Consider the following 19901-nt stretch of genomic DNA (forward strand, 5'->3'; position numbering starts at 1 on the left):
TTAGGTAAATTAAAATATTCATTTATAACATAAATATTAAAAGGGACAGTAACAATAACTAATAAAATATTAAATTTTATATTCATATGCATATGAAATTAAGAATCAGCCACATAAATAATTATATACTCTGGTAAAGTACACGGCGAGCTCAAATCAAATGTTCGCGCCTAACGTGTGCGTTAAAAGTATCGATATCGATACCACATTTAGTTCGGTCACACTGCGCGCAGAGGCAGAGGCAGTACATATACAAAATTCATTGATTTTGTCAACGTAAAACATACAGCGCATAGCTGCACAGGCAGAGCATATAAAGTGAAGATAGTTAACTAAATTAGGAACGCAGCTGGAACCAGGCACAAAATGCACGACTGGCAAGCCAAAAACAGAGAACTGTGAAGACACGCCAAGCAGAAACGCAGCAAGAGTTTCGCTGTGCTGCTGAACTAAAAATTCCCAATAAGAAAGAAGTGCAAGAAAAAGAGCATACGGTGTAAAAGGAAAAAGCAAGCAATACAAAAAAAAAACCAAAGCAAAAATTTCAACAATATAAAAGCAAATAAAAACATGACAATCGTTGTACAAGATTAATTATTGTGGCAATTGTGGCGCACCAGCGGCCGGCCGTAAAATGCCAAGGAACACTTGCAGGCCAAGTGAATGTGTAGCTAACGGTACTGGCAACAACAACAACAACAACAGCAGCGACAAGGCTAACGGTAACCATGATGACAGCGGCACAACAGCGGCGGGCAGCAGCAGCAACAGCAGCAGCAGCAGCAGCGGCAGCGGCTGCATCGTCAAACAGGAGCTGGACGCAGCGCCGCCCGTTTGCCACAGAAAATCGGAGCGTCGAAAAATCGCACGCGATATTTTTCTGGTCTTCGAGGAGCAGCCAGCGCGACGTCGACGCGGACGGGGCGGGGCGAGGGGCACGCGGGCCAAGCAAAAATTTGGCCATCTAAAAGTGGCCAATACGCCGCGCATCAACAAGAATCTGTTGCGTGACATCAAAACGGAACCAAAGTGCAGCGCGGCAGCAGCGCAGCCGACGCTGGCAGAAAAGCCAACAGAGCAGCAGTTGGAGCCGGAGCTGGAGCTGGAACGGGAGCCGGAGCTGGAGCGGGAGACAGCGGCGCTGCCGGAGCCGGTGCCGGAGAGGCCCAAGGCCAAGCTGGCCGCCGTGAAACTTGAAACCAAAATAGCATCAAATGCAGCAGCAGCAGAAACTGCGCCGACGCAGCAGCTGCTCCCGGCAGCAACTCCAGCAGCATCAGCTCCGGCCACGCCCAGCGTCAATCCGATCTTCCTGTGGGTCAAGCAGGACGATACGCGCATTGTGGAGGTGCGCTGCGAGGATTACGATAAGCGTAATCGCATACGCCTGACGAAGACAACAAATGGCTGGCGTTCCATGCCGCGCACCGATGCCTCGTCCAGTCGCATTGTCAAGTTCTTCCACAGCACAGCGGCGGCGCCCTTGCTGAAGGTCAAGCGCGAGCAGCTGCAGCAACAGCAATCCATGGAGCAGGAACAGCAGCACGAGCAGGAGGACGACGACGACCCCGCGGAGCAGCAGCACCAGCACCAACAGGAGTGGACGGTAGTGGAGCAGCAGCGGGAGCAGGAGCAGGAGGAGGAGGCGGCGCAGGCTAACAATCTGGCGGCTGTCATTGAGCAGGTTGTTGTTGTGCCTGCCCAGCAGCAGCAGCAGGAGCAGCAGCAACCGGCCACGCCCACGAGGCCGCCTTCAGCGGATGCGTGTTTCGATGCGCTGCTCGACAGCGAGACGAATGCCTCGACCCGGGCCACCAAGACTAGCACCAGCAATGCCAATACGCCCACATATCAGAGCTCCCGCTCCCGCTCACGTTCCCGCTCACGTTCCCGCACGGGAACGCCCGCGACGACGCCCGCGCCGCTCGAGCTGCAGCTGTGCCCCAAGACAGGCCTGTTTCTGCCCAAAGGATCAGCTCCCGTTGCTGCTGCTGCTGCTGCTACGGCGGAGCTGCCACTCGCTGCACCTCAGGAGCTGGAGCTGGAGCCGGCCAAGCCGCTGGCGGCGCACAGCAGCAGCAGCAGCGTGGATCAGGCGAATCTCGAGGCGAATAGCAAACACTTGAAGGATCTGCTCGACGATGCCGACGATCTGTTGCAGAACTGCAGCAGCGACAACGGCAGCAGCGGCGCCGAGCTTCTGGATTCGCTGGTGCAGCGCAGCTGCGAGGACAACCTGATGCAGGAGGAGACCAGGCAGCAGCAGGAGCAACAATCGCAACAGTCAGCGGCGGAGCTGCCCGGCATTTTGGACAGCATGGACAGCAGCGATGCGGGGCCCAAGTGCCTGTCGTTCAATGAGGCCGGCGAGATCGAGGGACTCAACGGCGAGCTCTTCCTGGGCATCGACACCTTCGACAAGCAGCCCGAAGCGGAAACGGAAGCGGAGGCGGAAGCGGACGCCGTGGCAACTGTGCTGCCGGCAGCCAAGCAGCCGGAGTTGGTCGCCGTGCCGGATGAATCGCCCAAGGATTTGAGCTACAAGAAGCGCGAGGAGGTGTGCCCGCCGTCGGAGTCGCGCAGCCAATGCGCGGTCACCTCCAGTTCGGATATCTTGAAATCGAAATCGCCGGAGCCGGAGCTGCTGCTGCAGCTGCCGGCTACGAGCATACCCGCCGAAGTGGAGACCACCTCGGAGACGATCAAGCATCTGATACTCGAACAGTTTCTCAAATTGAATGGCAATGCGCAGCAGCAGCAGCTGCAGCAGCAGGCGGAGCCCATGGATCTGGGCAAGGCGACATGTCGCGCCGCGGACAAGCTGCACACGGTTGTCATCGATGACGAGGAGGAGGAGGAAACGGAGGCGGCGATGGCGGCAACTGAACCGACGGAGCCATTGAAAAAACGCTCGAAACCCATCAAATTGGACAAGGATCCGGATGCACTGACCCAGCTGAAGATGCTGATCAACAATCCGCAGTGGAAGGTGCCAGATCCCATACTCGTGCCAAAGGATCGCCTCGGCGCGGTGCTGGCATCGCCGGCACGGGAAATTCCACTGCTGCTGACGACACGGCCGGAACTCCGGCTGCCGGAGGCATTTGCCTATCCGGAGATCATACAGAATCCCAATATACTGGTGGTCACCATGGAGCAGCTGGAGGCCATACTCAAGAACGATTCGGAGCAGTCCAAGTCCGGAGTTGTCTGCCAGCCCATGCTTGCCTCCGCCTCCGTCGCCGCCGCCTCGCCCTGCCCCCTGCCGCTGCAGCCGAGCGGGAAAGCAGCCGCCAGCGTCAGTCTCAGTCCTAGTCCCAGTCTGCTGATGAAGCATCCGCCAGCTGCTGCAGTGGCTCACCACAAGGCAACGCCGCCGCCGCCGTTGCCATTGCCGTTGCCGTTGCCACAGCTGCCCGTTAAGTCGAACATGGCGGCCACGCCCAGTTTGGCCGCTGCCGTGCCTCAATCCTCGCCAGCAGCCGACTCGAGCATGTCGCAGGAGCTGAATGCAACGACGCTGGCGCTGCTGCAGCAAATGCTCTGGCTGCCCTACTTTGGCCAGCTGTCGCAGGAGTTCTTCAAGACCCTCAAAGATCCACTTGGACTGCAGCGCAAGTTCATGAGCAACCTGCTCCCGCTGTACAACAGCCAGTTCGGGCTGCAGCATCTGGATGAGCTGTACAAGCATTGCCTCAAGCAGAAGCCCGCCGGCGAGGAGCAGGCAACGACGGCGGCGGCCAAGCAGCAGCAGATTGGCTTCACCAATCCCATGGAGCTGGCCTTTATGCAGAAGCTGCTCCAGCAGCAGCAGCAGCAGCTGCCGAAGGCATCACCGCAGCAGCAACATCTGCACTTGGAGCACAAGCGCGCCAGACGCGATCCGGATGCCACGCCCCTGCACATACCCGACTTCAGCAAGCCCAAGGCGACGCCTCCAATTGCAGCTCCAGCTGCTGCAGCTGCTTCGGCTCCGACTGCTGCTGCTCCCGCTGCTGCTCCAGCTGTTGCCCCTGCGGAGCACAAGCCGCGCCTTACCTGCAAATCGCTGTCGAATCTGCTGGAACCAGAAAGCAATATGGTGCCGCTGCTGCAGGTGCCCTACGATGCAGTGCGTCGCAACTCCATGTACAAGCAGCAGCAGCAGCAGGCGACGGCGCAGCACGAGCAGCTGGCCAAGGAGGCGAACAACGGACGCACGCTGCGCAGCAGCAAGGCCAGCATCAACTTCAATACCCAGGAGCAGCCCAAGACACACTCCCAGCCGCAGCAGCAACAGCTCCAGCAGCAGCAGCAACAGCAGCAACAGTTGCAGTTGCAGCAGCAACAGTTGCAGCTGCGCAAACGGGGGAATATGCTGGCGCACGAGGTGCAGCAGCAGCAACATTTGGCGGAGGCAGCGGCCGCAGCAGCGGTAGCAGCTGGTGGCGCCGGCCTGGACACCAACTCGGCGCTGTGGCATCCGCTCTTCGGCAGGTCAGTCAATCAGTCAGAAATGTGTTGAGCTTTAAATGTAATCCCCTTTTTTTTGATACCCACAGCAATCCGAAGCAGGGCTACAACAGCCCCTGGCAATGGACGACGGTGACGGCCACCGGCGAATGACAGTCAAGCCGGGCTCACAAGGAGCCAGCCAGCTACGAGGAGCAGCAACTGGACTACAACAGCAGCAGCAACGGTTGCAGCTACCACGCAGCAGCAGCAGCAGCAGCAACAGCTGCCAAGCAGCAGCAACAACCCGCAGCAGCAGCAGCAGCAGCTGCCGTCAGCAACAATCAAAATAATCACAGCAATAGCAACAAGTTTTGTTATCCGGATAACATGTTCCAAGGCAATCAGCTGCTCAACTCAGGTTACATGGCCGAGCAGGGCTACTGGCAGCACCAGCAGCAACACCAACACCAACAGCAGCAACACCAACAGCAGCAGCAACACCAACAGCAGCAACACAAGCAACAGCAGCAACAGTGGAGCAATCACAGCAGCAGCAACAACAGCAGCAGCAACAACAGGAGCAGCTATGCGAATAACTATGCCGCCGCGGCAGCTGCCTCGATGTACATGCAACACTTTAATCCCTACATGCAGCAGAAGGCGGCGCTGCTCGCCGAGAAGGCGGCGGCGCAGGCAGCGGCAGCGGCGGCGGCGGCGCACGGCAGCAGCAGCAGCGGCAGCAACAAGCACGGACGCTACGCGGCCGACTACGGCTGAGATGGCGCAGGGAGCACACACCTGGGCCCAGGTGTCATTTAACCAAAACAAACTTGCATATTAACATAAATCATATATAGGAATAATAACTCGACGTGCATAAAGTCAACTATACTCGGAGCATGTATAGGCCATTTTTAAACGCAAGGAATTGCCAAGGAATCGATTTCCTTTAATTAACAAAATTAATTTAAAATACAAAAACAATTAATTAATTAATTAAAAACTGCAACAACAAGGTAAACGGCAAGCAACAATAATTAAAGGGAAAAAAAACACACAATTAGTAAAAATTTGTTATTGGTAGTTTGTTAAAAAAAAAAAACAAAAAAAAGTAAATTAAAAAAAAAATATGTAGACGAGCAAGTAAGAAGCAGAGGCAAATGGAAGCAACAACAAAAAACAAACAAAAAGAAAAACAAAAACCTAATTATTGTATTATTGTTAACCCAAGCTGCGTTATATTATTATTATGATTATTATTATTATTATTATTAACTCGTGTGTGTGTATATAGCGTTTTTATCTAGATGTATTACACTTAGTAAGACCCCTCCCCAAAAATCCAATAAGAACTATTATCCCCCTCCCCCCTTATTCCCTCCTGAACGCAGCGCTAAAAAGGCAAAAAGCAAAAACAATTTTTGTATTCATTCCGCATAAGCAAAGCTACAAAGGAAGGTTTTTTCTGTTTTCACTAGTTGTTCCCCCCATTAATTATTATTATTATTATGATTAATATTATGCTTATTATTTATACGTGAAACACACATCAAACGAATCCCTTAAAAATGTGCAATCTTACATAAATGTATTTATGTTTTAGCAAACAAAACAAAAACACAACACAAGAATCACAAAAAACTTATAACGAGAAATGGCAAAAGAAAAACATGAAAAATAAAGAAAAACCTTTTAGAGAATTTCGCTGATAAAGGCAACAGAATAGCAAAAAAAAATATGATTAAGCTGCCTTTTTAATGGTTTTGGACTTTGTATAAATAATTATTGATTTAGTTTAATTGTTATAATTAATTTATTGCCCCTTCCTCGAAAATATTGCAAAGCCGTAAATATTTTCCTATAGAAATTGCGGGCTATATTTGATTTTAATCCAATATTGGCATCTGCCCGACATGGTTAGATATATCCAATAGCTGGAAGCCACGTTTTCATCAAAAGTTTTTCATTTTGAAACTCTTTTTGAAAAGTTTATAGTTAAGTTTCGCTTCGGAGTAAGAAATAATTGGAATTCCGGATTTGAATCGGATTAAACTTCATCAATCAGAAGAATTCTATTTTTTCTAGCTTTCTATTTTTTAAAATGGGTAAAGAAAAAACCTATTGAAAGAAACGAATAATAAATTAAATAGAATTTCTGGAATTGTCAGATTTAGATACGGAATCGAAGCAAAAATTGTTCTATCTATGGAATGTTATATTCTCCCGACATGTTTCCGACTTGATTATAGTGAACTTTACTTCTGATAGCCCCAATTTTCAATTGGGTGCACTTTAGACTCGAGTTGATAAATTACAAGTAATAGTATAAAAGATATGGAAAATTAAGCCTAGCCGAGCTAATCATAGAATGTTCTAATTATTGGTTATCTATATAAAAGATGAGTCTTGATAAATGCTTAACGTAAAGATTTTAGTACGCATTTTTGTATAAATATATATGCGTATATTTTAATTTCGGTGTATAGATATATATATATGTATATATGTATGTATAAATGTTAATTATTATTTTGTATAAATACGCAACTCTTCACTTACAAACAAGATTATTGATTAAGTTTATAGTTTAGTTCAAACCACATCTAATTAAAAAGAGTTTTGTTTTGTTTAGTTTTCGTTTTCATTTAGTTTCATTTGTTTTTTGTTTGTTTTTTAAAGCATTTGAAATGCGCGCGTGCGAATGTTGTTTCAGCTAAAGTAGTGTGTGTGTGTGTGTACGTGTGCTTGTTGTGCTCCCAGCCGTGATGCGCCCAGCCCCCTCCTCCCGGGGGAAGTCGTCTATTCGATCTGGCGATGCGCCTCCTGGAGTCGTCCGACAACGCCCTGATAGAACTTGATCTGCTCGGCAATGAAGGCCTTCAGTGTTTGCTTTAAATGCGTATCCCGTTCGGCCTTGAAGTGGGTCAGCTCGGCCAGCACCGTGTAGGAGACGACATCTGTGCGCCTGTTCACATCCTGCAGCTGGGCATTGCTCATCTTGCCCTCGGCGGTGGAACGCTCACAGTCCTTGCGCTTCTGTATGGCGCCCTTGTGTGTCGAGAAGATGTCCGGAAAGCAGTTCAAGACGCCTCTGCAAGAGATCGAAAGTAAGTTGGATATATGGATAAATCATCGCACCTCGCTCACCTGTAGATGTGCAGCCGATCGGAGAGCGGTATCCAGTCGTGCTTGGACTGATCGCCAAACATTTGACCGATGCCAATGTAAATGCCGCCAATGCGGCCCACGCTCTCCGAGAGCGGCACGCCGTTGCGTGTGGGCGCGCGCCGTTCGTCGATGGACAGCGATTTGGCCAGATCGGAGAGGCCGTCACCGATGCGCTGGAATTCCTTTTTGCTTTGGGTCAGCGAACGTTTGGCCATATCATTGGAAATGTTATTCAGATTGCGTATGGCCATATCCATGCTGTGTATGAACTGTGTGCCCGTCTCCAGTTGTGCGTCCACCTTGGAGTGCAGCAGATTCTTGTCCGGCGGCGATATGGCCAGGCAATAGTTAACGCCCATATACGGATCCCGTTCGGCTTTCCGTTTGCCCGACTTCCAGATCTTCTCGTCCGTGCATGTCAGAAAATGATACCATACCTCGCACTTCGATATGACCGGATGCCGGCAGACCCAGTCGACGAACTCCTGCAGCTGTACGCGCCGATGCTCCACAAATTGCTCCTCATAGCGTCCGGAGATCTGCTTGTCCGGCAGCGGCGGCACCGGTATCAAACAGAACTTATCCGCCAGCCTCTCGTGCAGCCAATCGAAGTGCTTGTACCGACGCGACACCTGTATTCCGTAATTAACATCGCCAGATTAGATAGAAATTCAATTTCGAAATGTGACACAGTCCCAAGTACTGAGTCATTCGCGAGTTCAGCAATAAAACATTCGTCAGCAAACACACAAACACACACACAAAGTAATTGAATTGGCAGTTGGTCAGCGGCGGTGGCTGCCCCCGACGCTTGCCCCCAATTGAACTCGCAACTTCAACTGCAACTCTCATCGCTTCAATAACACTGCGCAACAAAATATTTGTATCAAGTTATTAACAATCTATTTAGGATTTTCATTATTTTATGTGCTGTAATTTAATGACTGTTCGCAATTGAAAAATTGGGTTGAGGCATCTTTAAGTAGAAAGAGTTTCATGCGAAATCTTGAAGTAGCCCATTTTAGTAAAGCTTTTAGATGTTAGAAAGCATAGTAGAGCTCATAGTCTATTGTTTAATTCAAATATCTCAATCAAAACTCATTATTTAAGAGCAATAGATTGAATATATATTGCATCAAGACGACTGAGACTCGTTGTGTGAATGGCTACAACAACTCGACTATTGTTTGCTGATCAAGAATATATATATATATATATTATCCAAGTGGTCTACCTCAAATCGTTACACATTTCGTGATAAAATATAATTATATAGCCCTCTGCCAAGGGTCAATGAAAGGCATATTTGTTACGTGTTCTAATTGGAAAAGTATTGTTTGCCGATCAAGATTATATATAGTTATATATTGTCGAAGTGGTCTACCTTAGATCGTTACACATTTCGTGACGAAATTAAAATACCAAAGCTCTAAGAATAATATTATTATTTCAACGAAAGGGATATTTGTTACGTATTCCAATTGGAAAAGTTTAAACACAGCAACTTGTTGCGCAGTGTTATCAGTAGGCCACACATGCACATGCACATACACACACACATATGCAATTGCAGGGCCTATGCAAGTGTGCGTGTGTGATTCGTTGATCGGGAGTAAATAACTGTTAATAAGTGTGGACATACTCACAGAGATATTATTAAAACTAGGCGTCAGCTGGTAGGCAATGAATGTTTTCATGCCTTTGAATTTGGACTCCTTTTTGGGACTGGCCACAATGACGGAGTAGGGTGAATGATTCTGCGTCCATTGATATATGGAGTCCTCCAGTTGCGTGATATATGCCAGCTCGCATTCGGGTATCTTTTCCTTGTTGCTGGACAGGCCGAGTATATAGGAATCGGAGCTTTTGGCGAACATGCCCTTCTTAATGGTGGCCGCACTGGCACCAGCCGCTGTGGAGCTGAGGGATATGCCATCCTCGCTGGGCGCAACAGGTAGATGCCTGTTGTCGTAGTCGCTGGCGGAATGCGTGAGGCCGCTCGAGCGCGCCGCGGCGCCTGATTTGCCACCTGCTGGCGCTATCTCTGAATATGTTTCGTTGTCCTCGCTGTCCGTCCAAATGCTGTCGTTGTCGTCATCGGCCGTTTGGTCATACCTGGGCGGAGCTGGCATATCAAATGGATCGAGCGGCTGACCAGCAGCTGGGGTACTTGTATCACCGCCGCTGATGAATTGGCGCGCCTCCGCGGCGGACATCACCTCCACGTAAGCCGCTGGAAAGAGCCCAATTTGGCCTCGACTGTTTTTGCCCTCCCACCAACCTTCGCCCACATCGCTCCTTGTTACAGTTAGAATGTCGCCGGTTACGATCGATAGTTCCGATGAGCCTGGCTCACCAGAAAAATCGTACATAGCGCGTACGTAAGATGTCATTTTGGTTATTGCACGATATTAACGCGTTTTTTTTTTATCTAAATCCGCTCCCATAAAGCAATTGAAAAAGCCAGTGTCTGAGTCAGTGTGTGTGACTAGTGTGACCGTTGCGTGTTTTACAGTGTATACGCAATCGCCTATCGATAGGCAAAACGACACACACTTGTTATCGTGCTATCGTTACGAGAGCAACCTTGAGCAGTGAGCACAAAAAAATCTGTCCGTGATTCGTTCGATTGGATTTTTATTAATCATTCGCTTATTGCGCGTTGCCGATTTTGTTGGTAAGTAAAGTGCACAGCTTAATTGCTTATTAAACATATGCAATAAAACAAGCAACTATTTAACTATACATTTGCAATTTGTTGCCATACTATTGTTTATGCTTGCTTATTGTGGTCTTCACCGACTTTTTTTTGACAGCAGAATTGACTAACACGTCAAACGAAACCCCACAGTTCTCGAAAAAATACGAAGAAGTAAACAAGATAAGCGGATCCCGTGCAATTTACCATTAAAAACGTAAAAATGCAGCTGCAGGCCAAATATTTGCTAATATGTCTGTTCGTCGGACTGTTTGCCTCGTACCGTTGTCAAGCGGGTGGCGGAGAAGAAGGTAAGAGTGCCACAACGAATTTCGTTCAGCTATGAGCTTGTGTGCGTGTGTGTGTGTCTGTGTGACTGTGTCGGTTGGTGCCTGCACTGAACAACAAATTTATAAATGCATGTGTATATGTATGACTGTATTGGACTCTTAAATGCCACACTCGTCTGCATATATGTATATATGTGTATATGTGTGTGTATGTATTTAGGTGTGGAGCGTAATTGAAGAAGATTTCAACATAAAGAACTTTCTATTGAGCCAAGTTGAATTACTTTATAACTGTATGTATGTGTGTGCGCGCGTGTGTGTATATTTTTTAGGAACTGGAGTCACCACTACCACTACTGAGGCAGCCACCACTGTAACCGTGCCACCGGCACCCGATGACAAGAATACAACAAGCACCGAGAAGCCGATAACAACAACAACAACAACTACTCCCAATACAACCACGGTAGCACCAACAACAACCACAGTGGAACCAACAACAACAACTTCATCCACGCCGAAACCAACACCGCCGCCCATCACGACAACAACAACTCCAGCTCCAATCACCACGAGCAGCACCACCACGCCGGCACCAAATTCAACCACAACCGTGGCGCCAAGCACAAGCACAACTTCCCAGCCGTCCACAACGACCACGGCTAAACCGACGCCAGTGCCATGCGGACATTTCGATGGCTCCTCGTTTATAGGCGGCATTGTGCTAACTTTGGGTCTGCTGGCCATTGGACTGGTGGCCTACAAATTCTACAAGGCACGCAATGAGCGCAATTACCACACTCTTTGAGCCGCCAATGCTTTTACGTCGGCATTTAATGCAGCAGCCGGTGCAACAGCCGTGAACAATCCCGCCACGGATGCCGAACGTGTGCGATTTGTTCAGCCATTAATTCCGTTGCGTTCGCCGCCAGCGCAACCGCCACCACCACCACCTGCACCAGCACCACCAGTATCAGCATCCTCTACTGATTCTCAATATCAACATCAGCTATTAGCCGGCGAGACAACACACTCAACTATACAAAATAATAATTCACCTTCGGCCAGAGATCGGCTGCTGCACGCGTAATTTAACTCGGGGTACAATTGTAATACAGAAACTATCCAAAGAGCCCCGCGATTAACTCTATGAAAACTAAATCTTCAAATCTATCCTTAGCTCTCCCTCCCAAGCACACACACTCACACGTTTATCCGTTTATCGATGCTGCACTTCTTTGTGTCTGGCTATCATTCTTCCCTTATCAGCTATATATACATATACTTCTATATAATATACATTTCATATGGCTTTTATGAATAACATGAATCACGGATTTTTGCTGCGATTTTTAATCAGCGAACTAAGCGGATGTTCAACGCCTTATTAAATCTGAATGCCCTTCAGCTTGAAGCTCGGCTGCACGGCAAACCAATCCCACAAGGAGAGGAAAATAAAATGAAATATATAATATATATGATATGATATATATAAATGTATATGTATTTATTGGAAATAGTTTATGTACTACAATAACAGCAAATTATGTGAGACTGTCGAAGAAATGTCGCGGTACTGAAGTGTGGCGCGCAGGGCAAAGTAAAATGTAATCTGAAATAATGAAAGCGCAGATATAGATTTTGATTGTATTTACAAAGAAAAAAACTAACAATTTTAATAACTAAAATTCATTTAGAGTAAACAAGAGCTAAAACATAAAGTCGTCAAAACGCGTTTTTCATATTCCGCTTTCAAACAAACAAGCAAAAAAAACACATTTGCATTTTTGAATATATATATACATATTTAATGCTGATTACATTTCTGATATTTGCCACAAGCATTCATACATATATATCTATATATAAATGTCCGTGTCAAAGTTGTTGTCATTATTGCAAGCGCGATGCACAGAATTTTCATAAGAAAAAACCTACAAACGAATGTGTTTGCCTTTTGGGGAGTCCCCCTTCTCAACCTCCGGCTAAACATTCATACAGATATCAGCAGCTCCATTGGAACCAAAAAGGAAGAAAGAAAGATGAATACTGTGAGTTATACATATTTCTTATTATATATGCGAATGTTGAGTATTTTGTATTTGAAACATGAACAACACATATGAATTATCTAGCCCACACTTATTGTTGGACCTACTGGATGGAATCCCCCCCCCTATTATTCCCCTGTGCACAAATTAATCTCATAATTACAACTACATCTACATATATATATATAGGCTTAGTGAACAAACTTATTGTATATCCAGTAAAACTCGAAACGGCTTATTAAAGAAATACCTAAAGCTATGTATGTATTGTATATCCTGTACGATAATAAATATTTTAAAACTTTATTCGCTCTTGTGACGAATTTTAGACGTTATCATATGAAGATGTCGTCAACAGCCTTTCATGTTTTTCAAGATATCCTGACCAAACGCTGCATTTATTAAATTCACAATGCTGAGTACATATAAACTATATCTTAATAACATCGGAGCACTATATTATATAGGAACAATCTGTCGAAAACAGAGTTCTTGTATAAATTTTCAAAATATCTCCAAAAAACTAGTCACAAGTTTAAGCATGCTCCTCGCATACAAGCAATATCTTATTAATATCGGACTACTATATCATATAGCCGTATGGGAATAATCGGAATAATGCCTAAAGCTGCATTTAATCTTCAGCTTGATTTAGATAACTATCCGCTTTTATTTTTAAGACAACTTATTAAGCTCTCACAAATCATCTACATTATTGTTCGTTACAACATGATTTATTTAACATTTTATCAGATCTTATAAAAGATTATTTACTTAGTTACATATTAGTTATACGTTATACTAAATAGTTTTTAGGCCAACTATTCGCTACTCTGCTTGAACGGCTCGCTTCGCTTTCTTGGGCTTGTCCGTTTTTGGCCCTTCGCCGCCAGCTGCTTTACGCTTCAAATCCTTTTTCGATCGCTGCTTCTTCTGCTGCGTATTGAAGCGCAAGTTGAGCTTGGTGCCGCCAATGTTCAGATCCAGCTTGATGGCATTGCGTGCATCCATGGTCGTGGGCAGGGTGACGGTTGCCGCGCTAACGTCGCGGAATTTTCCCTTGCCGGGTTTGACTTGTATGTCAACGGCGTTTTCGAAGAGCTTGCGCACCTGGGCTACGGATGTGGACTTGGGCAGATTGGTGATCACAACGGATGATGTGAACGTGTCCTTGCGCTGCACCTGTTTGCTGGCACGCTTCAGCAGGTTTTTCGTTTTCTTCTTCTCCAGGGATTGCTGCTTGCGCGCCACAAGTTCATTGACAAACTCTTCGGAATCGGTTTTGGGCAGTGACACAAATATGCCCTTAAAGGCGGCATCGCTTTCAATTGATTTTTTGATGTCCTCCAGCGCTGTGTTGCGATCTTCTTTGGATTTGAATTCCACGAGGCAAAAGCGCGCGTGCTTTTGACGGGGCTTCGCTGCCTTCGCTATTAGCGAATGCAGAGATTTAACCTTTGCCTGGAATTCCTGGTCATTTAGGGGTAGCTTCTGTGGGAAGCGTACATATAGACGCGTGCCCTTTAGCTGTTCATATTTGTTGTGTATTTGTTCTTCAATTATTTCGGCTTTCGTTTTGGTCGTAGTCTTCGGATCCGTAGATTCGTCTTCATCCTCTTCTGAATCATCGTCATCGGATTCTGTTGCGCTGCCTGCCAAATCCAATTCGCTTTCATTTTCCGATTCTGCGGATTCGTCTTCAACACTTTCTTCATCGTCAGTTACAGTTTCTTCCGGCCTTTTTGTCATTTTTGATGAAATTAATTTGTTTATATCGTTGCTGTCGCACGTGCTAGAACCAGAGTTGTCACCAGCCGTTGTCGTGTTATCAGCAGGGCTACAGAAAATATCGCACGAGCCAGCTGTTGCATTGCATATCGCAAATGTGCGATAACTCCAGTGAATCGATATATTCGATAAGTTGTGCAGGTGCATTTATTAGAGACAAGTCTTATCTGTCTATCTGTTATTTTTTTGGAAGAAAACATTATACAAAATTTATAATGGCTTTGCTGAATAATATAACGGAATGGTTCACATCTGAAACGTCTAGGAACAAAAATTCAGCCCTGGCGGCAGGATTACTGGTATGTCCAGGTAGAATGCTCGCCTTAATGCGCAATGCCTAATCGTTTGTCCTCCTCCTGTTGCCAGTTCTTCACGGGGTGGTGGATATTAATCGATGCGATGGCTGGAGATTCCCATTTTCAAATAACGACTGGACATGTATTTATAGGCATTTTCGGTACCATCAGCTTCTGCATGATCAACACGGTCAAAGGCGAACATGTAAGCTAACCACTTTAGATGCATATATATATGTTTAAATGTACAAAAGAAAATGAGTCATTGTGATTGTTTTGCAGATTTCTGAAGATAACACATCGGAGTCGGGCGCGAGGATCGCTAAAATATGGTTACTCATTGGCTTTGTGATTGGATTCGCGTCAATTATTGCCGCCATTTGGGTAATGGTCGATGACTTTGTCAACAATGGTAAATGAGAAGCTGAGCTTAAGATTTTGCCATATACTTATTATTTTGTGGCTTGTTTTACAGAGAAAAAGGATACAAGTTTGGGCGTAGCGTTGCTTCTACAAAATGTCTTCATACTGTTTGGCAGCCTGGTGTACAAGTTTGGCAGGAACGAGGAGGATTGGAATGAGTAAAGCGTCGGGATTGTGACGTGCTGCTTTTAGAAAACAATATAAACACACACATAATTGTATTTCATGTAGATTACTCCAAGAATTGTGGCGGTGGTTAAGCTACCCCCATCGTCATTGCAATATGCGTTTAAAAACACAAACAAATAATCTCATTAATATTAAACGACGAGTCACTCGCACACTTTCAAGTGTAGTTTATTGCAGGCACATATCAGGACGCCAACGAGCAGCAGGCCCAATTGACCGCCAAGCCAAAGCTTATCGCTGCGTTGAGCATATCTATAAGTATAATAAATTGTACAATTGACGGAACTTGGCTTAAGCTACTCAGTAAAAAACTATAGAGCATACGCGTCAACGGGACACTCGTTTTCGTTCTGCAGGCACCATTGCGGCTGCAGCGCCTCGGCCCCAATGCCATTCTCCACGAGGCGCTCGCGATGCAGCAGCAAACGCGACTCGGCCTGCCGCCAGCCCTCACTGGGATTCGACCACAAACGTTCGGCCAGAGCGCTGGCGCGTGGCCAGAAACGATTGTCCAAAGTGTACTCATCAATTTGTTCCGACCAAATGGCAGCCTCTGCGCCGAGCACATGATGCTCATAGTCGCCCGCTATTTTGGTCAGATTATTCTGATAGACCTTCTGCCAGCCAATGTAGGGGGAGCACCAGTTGTTGCCATCGGTCACCCAACCGCCGCCGCCGCAGTCCAGGTACAAGGCATCATAGTTGGAAACTATGATCCGATATCCGCGCTTCAGTATCTTCTTGATCACCTTGTCATTGCCCGTCGTCCAGATTTGTATAATATAGCGCAGCGGATTCAAGTAATCATCAATGTAGGGCTCATTGGTGAGCGTGCTCGTCCACAGTATGATCGGTGTGTGCGATCCGTTGGCCACGCGATCCACACGGCTCAGAGCTTCCGTTTGATAGTGGCCCCACAAGCGCATGAAATCCGCCTCGGTCAGCCCCCAGCCACGCTGCGTCATCCAGTTGCGTATGGAGGCGCTGCTGTTCCAGCAAGCCACCGACACCTCGTCGCCGCCCATGTGGAAAACATCCGGATTGTGCAGCTTAAACATATCGCTGAATATATCCTCCAGCACATCGTACATCTCATCGACAGTGGGATCCAGCTGGCCGCACGGCGGCTCCACACAGTACTTATTCCACGGCTGGGCATTGAAGCAGGCGGTCATATTCTTATGTTGCCAGCCCTCGCCCACATGCGCCGGACTGTCGAACTCGGGCATAACACGTATGCCGCGCACGCGTCCATATTCCACCTGAAAGTAGAGCGAAATTAGCTAAGTCGATGAGCTTGGCAGCAGCAGCGGCAGCAGGTGCACTCAACTATATCCTCCACATCGCTGTGGGTGTAGACCTTGCTGGGCGTATAGGCGCCCAGCTTGGCTAGCTCCGGCCGCTTGCTCACCTCCAGGGGAAAGCTATGCGAGTCCGTGATGTGCCAATGGAAGGTGTTCAGCTTGACCATGGCCATGCCATCTGCAAGGAGGATCATGTGAGAAATATGTTGCAGTTCAAATGGTTTCCCACCTACCTAACGTGCGCTTAATAGACTTTACGGAGAAGTAGTTGCGCGACGTGTCCAGCAGCAGACCGCGCCATTTGTAGACGGGCGCATCGCTAATAGAGGCATTTGCCGCCACCTGAATCTCGCGGCGTATATCGTCGTAGACAATCAGCTGATTGAGCGTCTCCAGGCCGTGGCGTGCACCAAAGAAATTGTCAGCTGTTATATTGGCTGTCACCTGACCCGCACTATTCGAGCCAATGTTCAGCTCGTAGCTCTCATCCGTGTCCAGCTGGAGACGCGCGGGAACTCCGTTGTCGGCAGTGTTAAGAACAATGTTCAATTGATAGCCACCCTCTTTGAGGGTCTTGCGATTGGGTATCTTGGCCTCTAGCAAATCCAGCCAACGCTGCTCCGTTGCCTGCCAGAGCTGGTCCTTTTTGTCGACGCCAGCCAAATGAAATTGAATTGATGCAATGTCCACCTGACGCGTTAGCGGCTCCAGCTGCACAGCACCCGTGGGCTTGGGCCACAGTGTGCCAATGTTGCTGCCACAGAAGAGCCTGCAAACTGGCAGGCTAATTGCCCGGGCAAAGTTCTCCTCGCTCAGCTCGACCTTGCGGCAGAGGCCATTGCTGCACTCGTAACCGTATATCAAATCACTGGAAATAAACCAGTTAACATGTAATTAATTTATGCATTATTATAATTATAGTTGCCCTGACTTACTCAGCGCCCAGAGCAGCGCCAGGTGCTGGCGTCCAGCCAAAGGCCAGCAGCACGGCTATTGCCAGTGCTGCATAACCCATTTTTTGTTTTCAACGTTTCTAACACACAGGGAGTGAAACTGCGAACGCGCAGCGAATAGCCAAGTTGATTACAACAAAAAAAAACAGCAAAAAGGGAAAATAAGTAAAACGGGTTTCTCGGTTGCCGTTTATAGTGAAATTTCTTCTTCCTCGCGTGCGTCGCAAACAACCGTTGCAGTGGACTCTTCGGCGTCGACTGACGTATTTGTTTTGTTTCGCGGCCAATTTATCGGTTCGCCAGCACTTAAAATCGATTGCGATTGCTGTTGTTGCCCCCCCCCCCCCACTCTTCATCCTTCCCCACACCTACAAACACACCCACACATACACGAATGTACTGTTATGCGTTGTTATGTCGAGTGGAGATTACATACTTTTGCTTTTAACTATCGTTCTTGTGCGACAAGTCGTATTTTTAAATGCAAAAACCACGGGCCGATATCATTTGGCTCGTAAATCTTAGCGAGAGTTCCATGAGTTTAATAAAATTTAGCGATTTAGCATTATCTTTTGAAGTGCATACTTAACTACACAAAAATACATATGAATTAATTAATCGCATTATCTCATATATAAAATTTTTTCTCCTGACTGACCCTAGGAAAAAATGCCACCTGCGATTTGCTATCTTTTCAAGTGCATATATGCTTTTTCATTCAAAAGGCGACTATACGTTATTTTTTAAGAGCCCCAATAAATTGGGTTGCTTTTAATCTACGTTTTTAACTAAATATTAACTTTGTTGCCTTATCTAAGAACATTAGGAAAGTTGTCTATTATGTGGGGTTCGAGCCCTTTTGCGTTAAGGTGTTGTCCTCGTAAGTTTCCAAAACATCTGCCAAATGCTCGTTGTCTCTGGGCTTTTTGAATTGTCGCTTTTTGTTGGCCGCCTTTTTGCGTTTTGGAACGGGCTTCTTGAGGCCATGATCTTGCATCGAACGTATGCCTGTAATTAAAGGTAAATGCAATAAGTTTGTGTATAAGGCTGGGTTGTATGGATTATTGTGTCACCTTGTTTTTCAAGGTATTCATCGATTTTGGCATCGTCCATGGCATCAACCGTTGCGGAACGCCAAAGCTTCTGAAATTCATCATCCACCTAAAAGAATATTAAACATGAGTAATGCAATACAACAAATAGAAGTGGGAATCTTCGTGCTGCTCACAGAGAAATTTGCGGTTCTATCATTGTAAAACAATATCTTCTTCTTATCTATGGGACGTATGATGAACAGAATTTCGGCAGCGCGGTTTTTCAAGACCTTCTCACAATGCGGCAGCGATTCCTGCACATCCTCCAGCAATATGCCACCGAGACCCTTTAAATCGTGCTGTTTCAGCAGTCGCATCAGGCTTTTGCCATCCTTTATCTTGTACACAGGCTTAAAGCTGAACTTTGTGCCGTCGGGTGCGACATCAATCTTGGGATTGTTATGCAGCGCTTCACCAGAGAGCCACTGCAACGATGAGAAGCAGAGATTAGGGCACTGCAGAGACAAGGTTATGCTTCCATTACATTTTTCACAGATTGTCCAATATCCAACTGATTGGTCTCATCGAGGATCTCTTCAATGCTTAGTGGATGGTCATCGCCATCCTGATGGCGGGTGCGCATAAACTTTACTATTTTGGCCAACACTCCAAAGCGATACTGAGAGCTGCCCGACATCGTTTTGTATCTGCAGGAAGGAGCCATGGTGAGGGGTTTGTGTGACTTCGATGTGAAGCTAAATTGAACTTACGTGGATGCATCAAGTTTTGGGGCTGTTGGTGGTCGCATTTTCTTCTGGGCATCATCTCTGCTTGGTGGTGGAGGTGCTTTTTCTGTTCTGTTTTTCTTCTCCACGCTGCGAATACAAAAACCAATTTTAAAAGTATTCTAACCGCGTGCTGGGTAGGACACTTACGTGGGCGTTGCCATGGCCCGTTTTTTGAACGCCTCGCGTTCGCGTAGTAGGGCGGGATCCATTTTTGTTTAGATATTATTAAACCGAACTTTAGAAGTAATATTTTTTTACACAGTTTACAAAAACCCAAAAAACACTGCAACTGTCAGCGTCTCAGAACGAACAGCTGTTGAGTGACTTTTTAGGGCTACCCAATAGGATTTATCGGTATTATCGGTTTGCTCCGATCGAGTAACCGCTCAATCGATACTTCCAGGTCGATAGATCCTAATCGTAGTTTGCGCGCCAAGTATCGATTTCAAAAAACTTATCGGATCACTCTAGTCGGGCAGCTGTCA

The 19901-nt window shown here is 46.8% G+C and overlaps 7 protein-coding genes and 1 long non-coding RNA gene across 8 annotated transcripts; 4 read left to right on the top strand and 4 right to left on the bottom strand.

Moving 5' to 3' along the window:
• Positions 1 to 215: 215 nt before the first annotated feature.
• LOC135430778 (AF4/FMR2 family member lilli) lies at positions 216 to 4976 on the top strand. The gene is made up of 2 exons (XM_064685568.1): positions 216 to 4476; positions 4542 to 4976. The coding sequence occupies exons 1-2, from the start codon at positions 635 to 637 to the stop codon at positions 4603 to 4605; spliced, it is 3906 nt and encodes a 1301-aa protein (XP_064541638.1). The 5' UTR covers positions 216 to 634; the 3' UTR covers positions 4606 to 4976.
• A 1961-nt stretch (positions 4977 to 6937) lies between these two features.
• On the bottom strand, positions 6938 to 10110 carry SH3PX1 (sorting nexin 33-like protein SH3PX1). The gene is made up of 3 exons (XM_064685680.1): positions 9249 to 10110; positions 7582 to 8234; positions 6938 to 7525 (listed from the first exon to the last, which is right to left on the bottom strand). Exons 1-3 carry the CDS (start codon positions 9993 to 9995, stop codon positions 7234 to 7236), a joined length of 1692 nt encoding a protein of 563 aa, XP_064541750.1. The 5' UTR covers positions 9996 to 10110; the 3' UTR covers positions 6938 to 7233.
• A 52-nt stretch (positions 10111 to 10162) lies between these two features.
• On the top strand, positions 10163 to 12498 carry vsg (visgun). Its single transcript, XM_064685684.1, has 3 exons — positions 10163 to 10279; positions 10419 to 10611; positions 10923 to 12498. Exons 2-3 carry the CDS (start codon positions 10524 to 10526, stop codon positions 11396 to 11398), a joined length of 564 nt encoding a protein of 187 aa, XP_064541754.1. The 5' UTR covers positions 10163 to 10279; positions 10419 to 10523; the 3' UTR covers positions 11399 to 12498.
• A 3-nt stretch (positions 12499 to 12501) lies between these two features.
• LOC135430869 (uncharacterized) lies at positions 12502 to 12947 on the top strand. Its single transcript, XR_010436688.1, has 2 exons — positions 12502 to 12641; positions 12726 to 12947. It is a non-coding gene; the product is annotated as an uncharacterized LOC135430869 (long non-coding RNA).
• Positions 12948 to 13205: 258 nt separating this feature from the next.
• Positions 13206 to 14463, bottom strand: LOC135430866 (uncharacterized). The gene has a single exon (XM_064685682.1). It carries the CDS (start codon positions 14388 to 14390, stop codon positions 13470 to 13472), a length of 921 nt encoding a protein of 306 aa, XP_064541752.1. The 5' UTR covers positions 14391 to 14463; the 3' UTR covers positions 13206 to 13469.
• Positions 14464 to 14567: 104 nt separating this feature from the next.
• LOC135430867 (transmembrane protein 50A) lies at positions 14568 to 15489 on the top strand. Its single transcript, XM_064685683.1, has 4 exons — positions 14568 to 14728; positions 14796 to 14930; positions 15008 to 15137; positions 15201 to 15489. The coding sequence occupies exons 1-4, from the start codon at positions 14645 to 14647 to the stop codon at positions 15308 to 15310; spliced, it is 459 nt and encodes a 152-aa protein (XP_064541753.1). The 5' UTR covers positions 14568 to 14644; the 3' UTR covers positions 15311 to 15489.
• On the bottom strand, positions 15463 to 17851 carry Hexo1 (Hexosaminidase 1). The gene is made up of 4 exons (XM_064685679.1): positions 17577 to 17851; positions 16875 to 17509; positions 16668 to 16819; positions 15463 to 16599 (listed from the first exon to the last, which is right to left on the bottom strand). The coding sequence occupies exons 1-4, from the start codon at positions 17654 to 17656 to the stop codon at positions 15649 to 15651; spliced, it is 1818 nt and encodes a 605-aa protein (XP_064541749.1). The 5' UTR covers positions 17657 to 17851; the 3' UTR covers positions 15463 to 15648.
• A 543-nt stretch (positions 17852 to 18394) lies between these two features.
• TfIIEbeta (transcription factor IIEbeta) lies at positions 18395 to 19725 on the bottom strand. The gene is made up of 6 exons (XM_064685508.1): positions 19564 to 19725; positions 19399 to 19503; positions 19173 to 19335; positions 18823 to 19113; positions 18668 to 18755; positions 18395 to 18602 (listed from the first exon to the last, which is right to left on the bottom strand). The coding sequence occupies exons 1-6, from the start codon at positions 19623 to 19625 to the stop codon at positions 18433 to 18435; spliced, it is 879 nt and encodes a 292-aa protein (XP_064541578.1). The 5' UTR covers positions 19626 to 19725; the 3' UTR covers positions 18395 to 18432.
• Between the last annotated feature and the right edge of the window lie 176 nt (positions 19726 to 19901).

Source organism: Drosophila montana, unplaced genomic scaffold (genome assembly GCF_035044405.1).
Source record: "Drosophila montana isolate Dmon_TW-CO22-7 unplaced genomic scaffold, ASM3504440v1 contig_3083_1, whole genome shotgun sequence".
NCBI classification, from domain to species: Eukaryota; Metazoa; Arthropoda; class Insecta; order Diptera; family Drosophilidae; genus Drosophila; species Drosophila montana.